The sequence below is a fragment of the Salmo trutta genome, chromosome 15 (assembly GCF_901001165.1).
Source record: "Salmo trutta chromosome 15, fSalTru1.1, whole genome shotgun sequence".
Taxonomy (NCBI): Eukaryota; Metazoa; Chordata; class Actinopteri; order Salmoniformes; family Salmonidae; genus Salmo; species Salmo trutta.
This window is the reverse complement of record NC_042971.1, coordinates 52,665,931-52,681,941: the sequence shown is the minus strand read 5'-3', so window position 1 is coordinate 52,681,941 and position 16,011 is coordinate 52,665,931. Positions and strand designations below refer to the sequence as shown.

Here is a 16,011-nt window from a genome sequence, read left to right as displayed (position 1 = left end):
ATAAAGTTTTTCTGTAATACAATGAAGGCAGTCTGCAGTTCAGATAGAGACTGGTCTACCGTGGGGGCAATAACATACACAACAGTATCATCGGCATACAAGTGCAGGTTACAATTTTTTACAGACAAGATATTGTTAATGTAAAAAATAAAAAGTACAGTACTTGGGCCACCTTCCAAACCTTGGGAATAGTACCAGATATGATCATCAGGTTAAAAATATGGATTAATGATCCAGCGATTAGAGGGGCAGAGAGCTGCAGCAAAAATGGATCAAGCATATCAGCCCCAGCTGATTTTATTTTTTACACCAATCTTAAGTAAGGCATCTACTGTAGCACATCACAGGTAGTAAATTGTTGAATTGAAAACAAAGATGCACTAGAAGTTGACAGGTTAACCGTCGAGTCAGAGGGAAGAGGAGTCGACTGACTGACCAGGGTCAATTAAAACACTGTTTCTCTCAAATTAAAAGCCTGCAGAGATAAAATGATGATTAAAAGCATCACTTATCTCATTCTTCTCCGTTATGATGCCAGAGGCAGACAGAATCTGCTTAGGCAGGGAAGAAAAGGAATTTGTATGCATCAGTGCATTTACTGTTTTCCAAAATGTTGAAGGATCAAAGATAGAGCTGAAAAAGAAGCCTGATTTAGCTTTCTTAATGGAGATAGTACATCTGTTTCTCAATTGTCTGAAAGATTGCCAGTCCACTACAGAGTCAGTTTTCCTTGCTTTGGCCCAGGCCTGATTTCTCATCTGAAAGAGCTCAGATAGCTCATTCAGAGTGTTTATTTGCCGGAGGAATAAATATGAAGGAGACATTTTCTAGAGCCAACTCAGGGTCAGGAATACAGGGTGTAGTGGCTAAATCAGATAATAAACTGGGTGGTTCGAGCCCTGAATGCTGACTGGCTGAAAGCTGTGGTACATCAGACCGCATACCATGGGTATGACAAAACATTTATTTGTACTGCTCTAATTGCATTGGTAACCAGTTCAAAATAGCAATAAGTCACCTCTGGGGTTTTTGAAATATGGGCAATATACCACGACTAAGGGCTGTGTCCTAGCACCAAGCGTTGCGTCATGCGTAAGAAAAGCCCTTAGCCGTGGTATATTGGCCATATACCACACCCCCTCGGGCCTTATTAAGTAGAACATGTCATGTAAAAAGCCTTGAGGAGAAAGAAAATACTCTTAATTAAACGAGGATTAGTATTTTGCTGTTTCGTATCTCTAACACATACACTATATATACAAAAGTATGTGGACACCCCTTCAAATTAGTGGATTCGGCTATTTTAGCCACATCCGTTGCTGACAAGTGTATATAACCGAGCTTACAGCCATGCAATCTCTATAGACAAACAGTGGCAGCAGAATGGCCTTACTGAAGAGCTCAGTGACTTTCAACATGGCGCTGTAATAGGATGCCACCTTTCTAACAAGACAGTTTGTCAAATTTCCACCCTGCTAGAGCTTCCCCGGATCAACTGTAGGGGCTGTTATTGTGAAGTGGAAATGTCTAGGAGCAACAACGGCTCAGCCGCGAAGTGGTAGGTCACACTATCTCACAGAACGGAACGCCGAGTGCTGAAGCGAGTAGCACGTATAAATGCTGCCTCCGGAAGCAACGTCAGCACAAGAACTGTTCGTCAGGAGCTTCATGAAATGGGCTTCCATGGGCTTCCGAGTACGAGACGGTGTCCCGCCCCACACACAAACCTAAGATCACCATGTGCAATGCCAAGCGTCGGCTGGAGTGGTGTAAAGCTCGCCGCCATTGGACTCCAACTTTGGGGCAACAGTTGGAGGAAGGCCCTTTCCTGTTTCAGCATGACAATGCCCCCATGCACAAAGTGAGGTCCGTACAGAAATAGTTTGTAGAGATCGGTGTGGAAGAACTTGCCTGGCCTGAACAGAACCCTGACCTCAACCCCATTGAACAACTTTGGGATGAATTGGAACGCTGACTGCAAGCCAGGCCTAATCATCCAACATCAGTGCCCGACCTCACTAATGCTCTTGTGGCTGAATGGAAGCAAGTCCCCGCAGCAATATTCCAACATCTAGTGGAAAGCCTTCCCAGAAGAGTGGAGGCTGTTATAGCAGCAAAAGGGACCAACTCCAAATTAATGCCCATGATTTTGGAATGAGATGTTCGACGAGCAGGTGTTTGTCTAGAGGTAACACACTCTGTCTAGAGGTAACACAATCTGTTTAGAGTGTCTACTCTGTCTAGAGGTAACACACTCTGTCTAGAGGTAATCTGTCTAGAGGTAACACACTCTGTCTAGAGATAATCTGTCTAGAGGTAACACACTCTGTCTAGAGGTAACACACTCTGTCTAGAGGTAACACACTCTGTCTAGAGGTAACATACTCTGTCTAGAGGTAACATACTCTGTCTAGAGGTAACACACTATGGCTAGAGGTAATCTGTCTAGAGGTAACACACTCTGTCTAGAGGTAACACACTCTGTCTAGAGGTAATCTGTCTAGAGGTAACACACTCTGTCTAGAGGTAACACACTCTGTCTAGAGGTAACACACTCTGTCTAGAGGTAACATACTCTGTCTAGAGGTAACATACTCTGTCTAGAAGTAACACACTCTGTCTAGAGGTAACACACTCTGTCTAGAGGTAACACACTCTGTCTAGAGGTAACACACTCTGTCTAGAGGTAACATACTCTGTCTAGAGGTAACGCACTCTGTCTAGAGTTAACGCACTCTGTCTAGAGGTAACACACTCTGTCTAGAGGTAACACTCTGTCTAGAGGTAACATACTCTGTCTAGAGGTAACACACTCTGTCTAGAGGTAACACACTCTGTCTAGAGGTAACACACTCTGTCTAGAGGTAACACACTCTGTCTAGAGGTAACACACTCTGTCTAGAGGTAACATACTCTGTCTAGAGGTAATCTGTCTAGAGGTAACACACTCTGTCTAGAGGTAACACACTCTGTCTAGAGGTAATCTGTCTAGAGGTAACACACTCTGTCTAGAGGTAACACACTCTGTCTAGAGGTAATCTGTCTAGAGGTAACACACTGTCTAGAGGTAACACACTTTGTCTAGAGGTAACACACTCTGTCTAAAGGTAACACACTCTGTCTAGAGGTAACACACTCTGTCTAGAGGTAACATACTCTGTCTAGAGGTAACACACTCTGTCTAGAGGTAACATACTCTGTCTAGAGGTAACACACTCTGTCTAGAGGTAACACACTCTGTCTAGAGGTAACATACTCTGTCTAGAGGTAACACACTCTGTCTAGAGGTAACACACTCTGTCTAGAGGTAACACACTGTCTAGAGGTAACACACTCTGTCTAGAGGTAACACACTCTGTCTAGAGGTAACATACTCTGTCTAGAGGTAACACACTCTGTCTAGAGGTAACACACTCTGTCTAGAGGTAACACACTGTCTAGAGGTAACACACTCTGTCTAGAGGTAATCTGTCTAGAGGTAACATACTCTGTCTAGAGGTAACACACTCTGTCTAGAGGTAATCTGTCTAGAGGTAACACACTCTGTCTAGAGGTAACACTCTGTCTAGAGGTAACATACTCTGTCTAGAGGTAACACACTCTGTCTAGAGGTAACATACTCTGTCTAGAGGTAACACACTCTGTCTACAGTTAACACACTCTGTCTAAAGTTAACGCACTCTGTCTAGAGTTAACGCACTCTGTCTAGAGTTAACGCACTCTGTCTAGAGTTAACACTCTGTCTAGAGGTAACGCACTCTGTCTAGAGGTAACACACTCTGTCTAGAGGTAACATACTCTGTCTAGAGGTAACGCACTCTGTCTAGAGGTAACACACTCTGTCTAGAGGTAACACACTCTGTCTAGAGGTAACACACTCTGTCTAGAGGTAACACACACTGTCTAGAGGTAACACACTCTGTCTAGAGGTAACACACTCTGTCTAGAGGTAACACACTCTGTCTAGAGGTAACATACTCTGTCTAGAGGTAACACACTCTGTCTACAGTTAACACACTCTGTCTAAAGTTAACGCACTCTGTCTAGAGTTAACGCACTCTGTCTAAAGTTAACGCACTCTGTCTAGAGTAACGGACTCTGTCTAGAGTTAACACTCTGTCTAGAGGTAACGCACTCTGTCTAGAGGTAACGCACTCTGTCTAGAGGTAACGCACTCTGTCTAGAGTTAACACTCTGTCTAGAGGTAACGCACTCTGTCTAGAGGTAACGCACTCTGTCTAGAGTTAACATACTCTGTCTAGAGGTAACACACTCTGTCTAGAGGTAACATACTCTGTCTAGAGGTAACGCACTCTGTCTAGAGGTAACACACTCTGTCTAGAGGTAACACACTCTGTCTAGAGGTAACATACTCTGTCTAGAGGTAACATACTCTGTCTAGAGGTAACACACTCTGTCTAGAGGTAACACACTCTGTCTAGAGGTAACATACTCTGTCTAGAGGTAACACACTTTGTCTAGAGGTAATCTGTCTAGAGGTAACATACTCTGTCTAGAGGTAACACACTCTGTCTAGAGGTAACACACTCTGTCTAGAGGTAACACAATCTGTTTAGAGTGTCTACTCTGTCTAGAGGTAACACACTCTGTCTAGAGGTAATCTGTCTAGAGGTAACACACTCTGTCTAGAGATAATCTGTCTAGAGGTAACACACTCTGTCTAGAGGTAACACACTCTGTCTAGAGGTAACACACTCTGTCTAGAGGTAACACACTCTGTCTAGAGGTAACATACTCTGTCTAGAGGTAACATACTCTGTCTAGAGGTAACACACTCTGTCTAGAGGTAATCTGTCTAGAGGTAACACACTCTGTCTAGAGGTAACACACTCTGTCTAGAGGTAATCTGTCTAGAGGTAACACACTCTGTCTAGAGGTAACACACTCTGTCTAGAGGTAACACACTCTGTCTAGAGGTAACATACTCTGTCTAGAGGTAACATACTCTGTCTAGAAGTAACACACTCTGTCTAGAGGTAACACACTCTGTCTAGAGGTAACACACTCTGTCTAGAGGTAACACACTCTGTCTAGAGGTAACATACTCTGTCTAGAGGTAACATACTCTGTCTAGAGGTAACGCACTCTGTCTAGAGTTAACGCACTCTGTCTAGAGGTAACGCACTCTGTCTAGAGGTAACACTCTGTCTAGAGGTAACATACTCTGTCTAGAGGTAACACACTCTGTCTAGAGGTAACACACTCTGTCTAGAGGTAACACACTCTGTCTAGAGGTAACATACTCTGTCTAGAGGTAATCTGTCTAGAGGTAACACACTCTGTCTAGAGGTAACACACTCTGTCTAGAGGTAATCTGTCTAGAGGTAACACACTCTGTCTAGAGGTAACACACTCTGTCTAGAGGTAATCTGTCTAGAGGTAACACACTGTCTAGAGGTAACACACTTTGTCTAGAGGTAACACACTCTGTCTAAAGGTAACACACTCTGTCTAGAGGTAACACACTCTGTCTAGAGGTAACATACTCTGTCTAGAGGTAACACACTCTGTCTAGAGGTAACATACTCTGTCTAGAGGTAACACACTCTGTCTAGAGGTAACACACTCTGTCTAGAGGTAACATACTCTGTCTAGAGGTAACACTCTGTCTAGAGGTAACACACTCTGTCTAGAGGTAACACACTCTGTCTAGAGGTAACACACTCTGTCTAGAGGTAATCTGTCTAGAGGTAACATACTCTGTCTAGAGGTAACACACTCTGTCTAGAGGTAATCTGTCTAGAGGTAACACACTCTGTCTAGAGGTAACACTCTGTCTAGAGGTAACATACTCTGTCTAGAGGTAACACAATCTGTTTAGAGTGTCTACTCTGTCTAGAGGTAACACACTCTGTCTAGAGGTAATCTGTCTAGAGGTAACACACTCTGTCTAGAGATAATCTGTCTAGAGGTAACACACTCTGTCTAGAGGTAACACACTCTGTCTAGAGGTAACACACTCTGTCTAGAGGTAACACACTCTGTCTAGAGGTAACATACTCTGTCTAGAGGTAACATACTCTGTCTAGAGGTAACACACTCTGTCTAGAGGTAATCTGTCTAGAGGTAACACACTCTGTCTAGAGGTAACACACTCTGTCTAGAGGTAATCTGTCTAGAGGTAACACACTCTGTCTAGAGGTAACACACTCTGTCTAGAGGTAACATACTCTGTCTAGAGGTAACATACTCTGTCTAGAAGTAACACACTCTGTCTAGAGGTAACACACTCTGTCTAGAGGTAACACACTCTGTCTAGAGGTAACACACTCTGTCTAGAGGTAACATACTCTGTCTAGAGGTAACATACTCTGTCTAGAGGTAACGCACTCTGTCTAGAGTTAACGCACTCTGTCTAGAGGTAACGCACTCTGTCTAGAGGTAACACTCTGTCTAGAGGTAACATACTCTGTCTAGAGGTAACACACTCTGTCTAGAGGTAACACACTCTGTCTAGAGGTAACACACTCTGTCTAGAGGTAACACACTCTGTCTAGAGGTAACATACTCTGTCTAGAGGTAATCTGTCTAGAGGTAACACACTCTGTCTAGAGGTAACACACTCTGTCTAGAGGTAATCTGTCTAGAGGTAACACACTCTGTCTAGAGGTAACACACTCTGTCTAGAGGTAATCTGTCTAGAGGTAACACACTCTGTCTAGAGGTAACACACTCTGTCTAGAGGTAATCTGTCTAGAGGTAACACACTGTCTAGAGGTAACACACTTTGTCTAGAGGTAACACACTCTGTCTAAAGGTAACACACTCTGTCTAGAGGTAACACACTCTGTCTAGAGGTAACATACTCTGTCTAGAGGTAACACACTCTGTCTAGAGGTAACATACTCTGTCTAGAGGTAACACACTCTGTCTAGAGGTAACACACTCTGTCTAGAGGTAACATACTCTGTCTAGAGGTAACACTCTGTCTAGAGGTAACACACTCTGTCTAGAGGTAACACACTCTGTCTAGAGGTAACACACTCTGTCTAGAGGTAATCTGTCTAGAGGTAACATACTCTGTCTAGAGGTAACACACTCTGTCTAGAGGTAATCTGTCTAGAGGTAACACACTCTGTCTAGAGGTAACACTCTGTCTAGAGGTAACATACTCTGTCTAGAGGTAACACAATCTGTTTAGAGTGTCTACTCTGTCTAGAGGTAACACACTCTGTCTAGAGGTAATCTGTCTAGCGGTAACACACTCTGTCTAGAGATAATCTGTCTAGAGGTAACACACTCTGTCTAGAGGTAACACACTCTGTCTAGAGGTAACACACTCTGTCTAGAGGTAACACACTCTGTCTAGAGGTAACATACTCTGTCTAGAGGTAACATACTCTGTCTAGAGGTAACACACTCTGTCTAGAGGTAATCTGTCTAGAGGTAACACACTCTGTCTAGAGGTAACACACTCTGTCTAGAGGTAATCTGTCTAGAGGTAACACACTCTGTCTAGAGGTAACACACTCTGTCTAGAGGTAACACACTCTGTCTAGAGGTAACATACTCTGTCTAGAGGTAACATACTCTGTCTAGAAGTAACACACTCTGTCTAGAGGTAACACACTCTGTCTAGAGGTAACACACTCTGTCTAGAGGTAACACACTCTGTCTAGAGGTAACATACTCTGTCTAGAGGTAACATACTCTGTCTAGAGGTAACGCACTCTGTCTAGAGTTAACGCACTCTGTCTAGAGGTAACGCACTCTGTCTAGAGGTAACACTCTGTCTAGAGGTAACATACTCTGTCTAGAGGTAACACACTCTGTCTAGAGGTAACACACTCTGTCTAGAGGTAACACACTCTGTCTAGAGGTAACACACTCTGTCTAGAGGTAACATACTCTGTCTAGAGGTAATCTGTCTAGAGGTAACACACTCTGTCTAGAGGTAACACACTCTGTCTAGAGGTAATCTGTCTAGAGGTAACACACTCTGTCTAGAGGTTAATCTGTCTAGAGGTAACACACTGTCTAGAGGTAACACACTTTGTCTAGAGGTAACACAATCTGTCTAAAGGTAACACACTCTGTCTAGAGTTAACACTCTGTCTAGAGGTAACATACTCTGTCTAGAGGTAACACACTCTGTCTAGAGGTAACATACTCTGTCTAGAGGTAACACACTCTGTCTAGAGGTAACACACTCTGTCTAGAGGTAACATACTCTGTCTAGAGGTAACACTCTGTCTAGAGGTAACACACTCTGTCTAGAGGTAACACTTTCTGTCTAGAGGTAACACACTGTCTAGAGGTAACACACTCTGTCTAGAGGTAATCTGTCTAGAGGTAACATACTCTGTCTAGAGGTAACACACTCTGTCTAGAGGTAATCTGTCTAGAGGTAACACACTCTGTCTAGAGGTAACACTCTGTCTAGAGGTAACATACTCTGTCTAGAGGTAACACACTCTGTCTACAGTTAACACACTCTGTCTAAAGTTAACGCACTCTGTCTAGAGTTAACGCACTCTGTCTAGAGTTAACGCACTCTGTCTAGAGTTAACACTCTGTCTAGAGGTAACGCACTCTGTCTAGAGGTAATGCACTCTGTCTTGAGGTAACACACTCTGTCTAGAGGTAACATACTCTGTCTAGAGGTAACGCACTCTGTCTAGAGGTAACACACTCTGTCTAGAGGTAACACACTCTGTCTAGAGGTAACACACTCTGTCTAGAGGTAACACACACTGTCTAGAGGTAACACACTCTGTCTAGAGGTAACACACTCTGTCTAGAGGTAACACACTCTGTCTAGAGGTAACACACTCTGTCTAGAGGTAACATACTCTGTCTAGAGGTAACACACTCTGTCTACAGTTAACACACTCTGTCTAAAGTTAACGCACTCTGTCTAGAGTTAACGCACTCTGTCTAAAGTTAACGCACTCTGTCTAGAGTAACGGACTCTGTCTAGAGTTAACACTCTGTCTAGAGGTAACGCACTCTGTCTAGAGGTAACGCACTCCTTCTAGAGTTAACACTCTGTCTAGAGGTAAAGCACTCTGTCTAGAGGTAACGCACTCTGTCTAGAGTTAACATACTCTGTCTAGAGGTAACACACTCTGTCTAGAGGTAACATACTCTGTCTAGAGGTAACGCACTCTGTCTAGAGGTAACACACTCTGTCTAGAGGTAACACACTCTGTCTAGAGGTAACATACTCTGTCTAGAGGTAACATACTCTGTCTAGAGGTAACACACTCTGTCTAGAGGTAACACACTCTGTCTAGAGGTAACATACTCTGTCTAGAGGTAACACACTTTGTCTAGAGGTAATCTGTCTAGAGGTAACATACTCTGTCTAGAGGTAACACACTCTGTCTAGAGGTAACACACTCTGTCTAGAGGTAACACAATCTGTTTAGAGTGTCTACTCTGTCTAGAGGTAACACACTCTGTCTAGAGGTAATCTGTCTAGAGGTAACACACTCTGTCTAGAGATAATCTGTCTAGAGGTAACACACTCTGTCTAGAGGTAACACACTCTGTCTAGAGGTAACACACTCTGTCTAGAGGTAACACACTCTGTCTAGAGGTAACATACTCTGTCTAGAGGTAACATACTCTGTCTAGAGGTAACACACTCTGTCTAGAGGTAATCTGTCTAGAGGTAACACACTCTGTCTAGAGGTAACACACTCTGTCTAGAGGTAATCTGTCTAGAGGTAACACACTCTGTCTAGAGGTAACACACTCTGTCTAGAGGTAACACACTCTGTCTAGAGGTAACATACTCTGTCTAGAGGTAACATACTCTGTCTAGAAGTAACACACTCTGTCTAGAGGTAACACACTCTGTCTAGAGGTAACACACTCTGTCTAGAGGTAACACACTCTGTCTAGAGGTAACATACTCTGTCTAGAGGTAACATACTCTGTCTAGAGGTAACGCACTCTGTCTAGAGTTAACGCACTCTGTCTAGAGGTAACGCACTCTGTCTAGAGGTAACACTCTGTCTAAAGGTAACATACTCTGTCTAGAGGTAACACACTCTGTCTAGAGGTAACACACTCTGTCTAAAGGTAACACACTGTCTAGAGGTAACATACTCTGTCTAGAGGTAATCTGTCTAGAGGTAACACACTCTGTCTAGAGGTAACACACTCTGTCTAGAGGTAATCTGTCTAGAGGTAACACACTCTGTCTAGAGGTAACACACTCTGTCTAGAGGTAATCTGTCTAGAGGTAACACACTGTCTAGAGGTAACACACTTTGTCTAGAGGTAACACACTCTGTCTAAAGGTAACACACTCTGTCTAGAGGTAACACACTCTGTCTAGAGGTAACATACTCTGTCTAGAGGTAACACACTCTGTCTAGAGGTAACATACTCTGTCTAGAGGTAACACACTCTGTCTAGAGGTAACACACTCTGTCTAGAGGTAACATACTCTGTCTAGAGGTAACACTCTGTCTAGAGGTAACACACTCTGTCTAGAGGTAACACACTCTGTCTAGAGGTAACACACTGTCTAGAGGTAACACACTCTGTCTAGAGGTAATCTGTCTAGAGGTAACATACTCTGTCTAGAGGTAACACACTCTGTCTAGAGGTAATCTGTCTAGAGGTAACACACTCTGTCTAGAGGTAACACTCTGTCTAGAGGTAACATACTCTGTCTAGAGGTAACACACTCTGTCTAGAGGTAACATACTCTGTCTAGAGGTAACACACTCTGTCTACAGTTAACACACTCTGTCTAAAGTTAACGCACTCTGTCTAGAGTTAACGCACTCTGTCTAGAGTTAACGCACTCTGTCTAGAGTTAACACTCTGTCTAGAGGTAACGCACTCTGTCTAGAGGTAATGCACTCTGTCTTGAGGTAACACACTCTGTCTAGAGGTAACATACTCTGTCTAGAGGTAACGCACTCTGTCTAGAGGTAACACACTCTGTCTAGAGGTAACACACTCTGTCTAGAGGTAACACACTCTGTCTAGAGGTAACACACTCTGTCTAGAGGTAACACACTCTGTCTAGAGGTAACACACACTGTCTAGAGGTAACACACTCTGTCTAGAGGTAACACACTCTGTCTAGAGGTAACATACTCTGTCTAGAGGTAACACACTCTGTCTACAGTTAACACACTCTGTCTAAAGTTAACGCACTCTGTCTAGAGTTAACGCACTCTGTCTAAAGTTAACGCACTCTGTCTAGAGTAACGGACTCTGTCTAGAGTTAACACTCTGTCTAGAGGTAACGCACTCTGTCTAGAGGTAACGCACTCTGTCTAGAGTTAACACTCTGTCTAGAGGTAACGCACTCTGTCTAGAGTTAACATACTCTGTCTAGAGGTAACACACTCTGTCTAGAGGTAACATACTCTGTCTAGAGGTAACGCACTCTGTCTAGAGGTAACACACTCTGTCTAGAGGTAACACACTCTGTCTAGAGGTAACATACTCTGTCTAGAGGTAACATACTCTGTCTAGAGGTAACATACTCTGTCTAGAGGTAACACACTCTGTCTAGAGGTAACACACTCTGTCTAGAGGTAACATACTCTGTCTAGAGGTAACACACTTTGTCTAGAGGTAATCTGTCTAGAGGTAACACACTCTGTCTAGAGGTAACACACTCTGTCTAGAGGTAACACACTCTGTCTAGAGGTAACACACTCTGTCTAGAGGTAACACACTCTGTCTAGAGGTAATCTGTCTAGAGGTAACATACTCTGTCTAGAGGTAACACACTCTGTCTAGAGGTAACACACTGTCTAGAGGTAACACACTCTGTCTAGAGGTAACACACTCTGTCTAGAGGTAACACACTCTGTCTAGAGGTAACATACTCTGTCTAGAGGTAACATACTCTGTCTAGAGGTAACACACTCTGTCTAGAGGTAACACACTCTGTCTAGAGGTAACATACTCTGTCTAGAGGTAACACACTCTGTCTAGAGGTAACACACTCTGTCTAGAGGTAACACACTCTGTCTAGAGGTAACATACTCTGTCTAGAGGTAACACACTCTGTCTAGAGGTAACACACTGTCTAGAGGTAACACACACTGTCTAGAGGTAACACACTCTGTCTAGAGGTAACATACTCTGTCTAGAGGTAACACATTCTGTCTAGAGGTAACACACTCTGTCTAGAGGTAACAATCTGTCTACAGTTAACACACTCTGTCTAGAGGTAACACACTCTGTCTAGAGGTAACAATCTGTCTACAGTTAACACACTCTGTCTAGAGGTAATGCACTTTGTGTGAGGCACTACAGAGGAACCTCTAACACCCTGCAGGGCCTCCCTACCTCCATTGTTGTCATGCTTCCAATTAAATTAGGAGGTGAAATTTAATAGTACACACACACACATGTGACATTTAACAGTACAAAGATCTCCTGAACTAGGGCTCTGATATCACTAACAGTCCTGAACTGGCTGCAGGGGACAGTGAGAGGGAGGCAGGGAGGGGGGTGCCTCCCTCTCACTCATAGCTCATTGTTGTGAAAGCGAGAACAAATGAGTGCTGACCTCAGCAGGGAACAATGACGAGGACAGGAACCACAGGCCGTAGGGGAGCTGGGAGTGTGTGTGTGTAAATTAATTAAGTCATTACACACACACTCACACACACACACACACACGCCGGTCAGCGCTGTGGGAGAAGTTATCTTCTCTGAGAGCCATGAGTGATCTTCTCTGAGAGCCGTGAGGTTGTCTGTGAATGTGTGTGTGTGTGTGTGTGAATGTGTGTGTGTGTGTGTGTGTGTGTGTGTGTGTGTGTGTGTGTGTGTGTGTGTGTGCGTATGTGCGTGTGTGCGTGTGCGTGTGTAGGAGCTTTGTGGACCGTACTACAACACGTTTGTGTTGGACGTGGTACAGTCGGAGTAACGAAGCAGAGGTCGGGGATGGTGTTTGTTTTCCAAAGTAAACATTCAATGCTTGCTCCCAGCTGTTATTTTTAAGATTTGTGGTCAAGTATCCACAAGCCTCCAAACTGGCTAAATGTTCACCTTCAGAAATAAAGGCAACCTAGAAATAGGTTAGGAGGAATGGGGGGCTTGCAGCCTTACAAAATATTTTTTCAATGTATTTTTTGGGACTGAAGTGCTGTATTTAAATGAACTTTAATAGAATTGAAAGTAAAAATGGTAATTGTGCATTCAACAATGTCGTTCAACATGGTGACTAAGAAACGCTACAAACATAACCTAAATTCCCCAGGACCAAAACATTGCCCCATTGACTAGTTGAATCGATGTTGTTACCACGTCATTTCAATGAAATGATGTTGAATCAACGTGGAATAGACGCAGAATTCATGTCTGTGCCCAGTGAGTAGCATCCTCAGTGCTCTCTGTTTTCTCAAAACCACTCATGCGTTAAACCTGCTCCATCAATCAAACAGTCAGTGATACTCCATTCATTATCTTGACACAGTCAGAGAGTCAGGCTTTAGTGAATGGCTTTAGGGATGTTGGCTGATGTTTACTTCCAGCAGAGAACAATGAACAACTTAGTATGTTCATCCTCTTAGCAACCTTAAAAACAGAGGGATTGCCCAACAACCTTACAGGAGTGAGAGAGAAATGGGAGGGAGGGAAATAGTGGAAGAAAAAGAAAAAGAAGGAGAATGTGAACTCACATGTGTGTTACACGATCTATAGCGCTTCCTCTCTCCGAGACAGTACTTCCCTCCTCCAGAAGGCCTGAAAGAGAGGAGAGAAACGAGAAAAGGGAGGAATAAACAGATTGATGAACCCAAGATAAAAGGGTTCCAAAAGTTTTTTTGGGCTGTCCCCAGGAGAACCGTTTTTGGTTCCATGTAGAACTCTGTTATGTTCCATATAGAACCCTCTGTGATTCTGGTGCAGCACATGCAGCCTACAAAGTTACAAGCACAGGCTAGCAAATGTTATTTTAATTTTGAAATATAATAGGGCCTATTTGTATAACTAGTAGGCTGACGCATATATACCTTTCATAATATTTCCCATTATTAGCCTACCTCCTCTTTCTCTCTCTATTGTTGCTGCAATTCTTCCTCGCTTTCAACAGTTAAATTAAACAAGTTTCGTTGTCTTTATCGTAATCCTTATTTTTTTGTATTTATTTTGTATTTTAACTCCTTTTTCTCCCTAATTTCGTGATATCCAATTGCGATCTTGTCTCAACAACTTGCAACTCCCCAACGGTCTCAGGAGAGGCGAAGGTCAATTCATGTGTTCTCCGAAACATGATCAGCCAAACCTCGTTCCTTAACACCCGCCCACTTAACCCGGAAGCTAGCTGCACCAATGTGTCAAAGGAAACACCGTTCAACTGATGACCATCACTAGAGTGTGAGAAGCCAAGTAAAGCCCCCCCCAGCCAAACCCTCCCCTACCCCAGACAACGCTGGGCCAATTGTGCACCGCCCAATGGGACTGGGATCAATCCCTAGTCTGAAGTGATGCCTCAAGCGCTGCGATGCAGTACCTTAGACTGCTGCACCACTCGGGAGGCCTATCTTAACCATTCTAATGACATCCTTGAATCATATAGGACTAGAAGTGGATGCAGAAGGCTTTCACTTCTCTTCACGAACATTGAATGTTTATGGGTCTGAATAAATAACTGCTATAGCCTACCGGCATCGTGCGTTCGCTCTTCTTTCAAACTGCAGCGACTTCTATTGGCTGCTGTATTTAACATTCAGCAAAAAAGAGCTTGTTAATTGGTATAAGAAATGCAAAAAAGTGTAATAATTATGTCCAGCAAGCTATTCTAGTCTAGCTTTTCCTGCCTGGGACTCCAAGAGCTAAGGAGTGTTTTTTAAGGCGAGGCCAGCGGAGCACATGTGCTTGTGTATTGTGCAAGAGACAAAGACTATCAGTTAGAAACTTATTATACATAACCCATAGTTAATTAGCTAAATATAAGGCTTATACTGCATTGAATTTATAACTTGAAAGAGGTAGAACAGGATGATCTATTTTGGAATGGAGTTAATGGAGAGAGAGAAAGTCTGGGTGCACTGATTTAAAGCAACGATATTCGAGTGATAGGCTGTTTTACTTTAACAACATATTTTTAAAATGTATCTTTACAATTAAAAAACAAGGTTCAGAACTTTTTTGAAATAGCACAGTTACAAATAGAAATGAAACTAGATGGACATCAGAAATAGAGGAAGGACTAAAAACAAAAAAAAAAAATTATTGTAAAATAGACTGCGTCTGTAAAATGTGTATAAGATGAATAAATTGAAGGTAAAATGATGCAGACAATTACATTGATGGAAGCATCAATCTTTCCGCAATATTAAGCTGATCCACCCCTAAAAAACAACTTTAAAAAAACTTTAAAAAACAAACAAGGTGACCCCTGAAAGCCAGGTGGAGCAGGGTAAATTAGACGCGCATTCAGTCTTTATATTACAGTAGCATAGGCTATGGTGCAGCAAACGGCCAACCTGTCACAAGAAAAAAAGTTACCATGATGTAAACTGCGCTCCATAATGTGATGGTCTGTCCCCACCCTGAACGTTGACTCATCATGGAGACGCCGTAGAGAAGCCAGATTTAGACATTGCATATTATTTAACAGTTCCATTTCACGCCATGCTGTTCATTTAAATCATTTATTATAATTTACCGGTTTCTCGTAGTTATTTATCCCGGGAAAAGGGAGTGGTTTTGGGTGGAAAATCTCAGTAACCGGGCTCCCGCCATTCAACCTAGTATCTACTGGTTATCTACACAGTACAAATATTTCTATGATTAACACATTAGTGATCACACACACAAACCTGTAGGTGAGGTCCTGGATGTGTGTGTTCAGCTTGCTGTGGCTTACTTTGCCTACTTACGCTGGGCTGTCACAGTGTCTCATGGAGGATGAGACTCCCCCTCCGCAGGTCCTGCTGCACTCCCCCCACGATGACCAGGGACCCCAGCCTCCGTCCACACTCTGGGGCCACGTCTCGAATATCACACACTCCCCCTGGTAGCACCACTGAGAGGTGGGGAGGATTCATCATTGGTTAA

At 43.2% G+C, this 16,011-nt stretch overlaps 1 protein-coding gene across 2 annotated transcripts in view; it reads right to left on the bottom strand.

The window, feature by feature from the left end:
• Positions 1 to 16,011, bottom strand: part of LOC115149323 (A disintegrin and metalloproteinase with thrombospondin motifs 6-like) — a 163,718-nt gene that overhangs the window by 58,992 nt on the left and 88,715 nt on the right. For both annotated transcript variants that reach the window (XM_029692096.1, XM_029692097.1), the window contains exons 13-14: positions 15,834 to 15,979; positions 13,629 to 13,692 (exon numbers count right to left, since the gene is read on the bottom strand). In XM_029692096.1, coding sequence (XP_029547956.1) covers positions 13,629 to 13,692; positions 15,834 to 15,979 — 210 coding nt within the window. The remainder of the gene's footprint in view (positions 1 to 13,628; positions 13,693 to 15,833; positions 15,980 to 16,011) is intronic.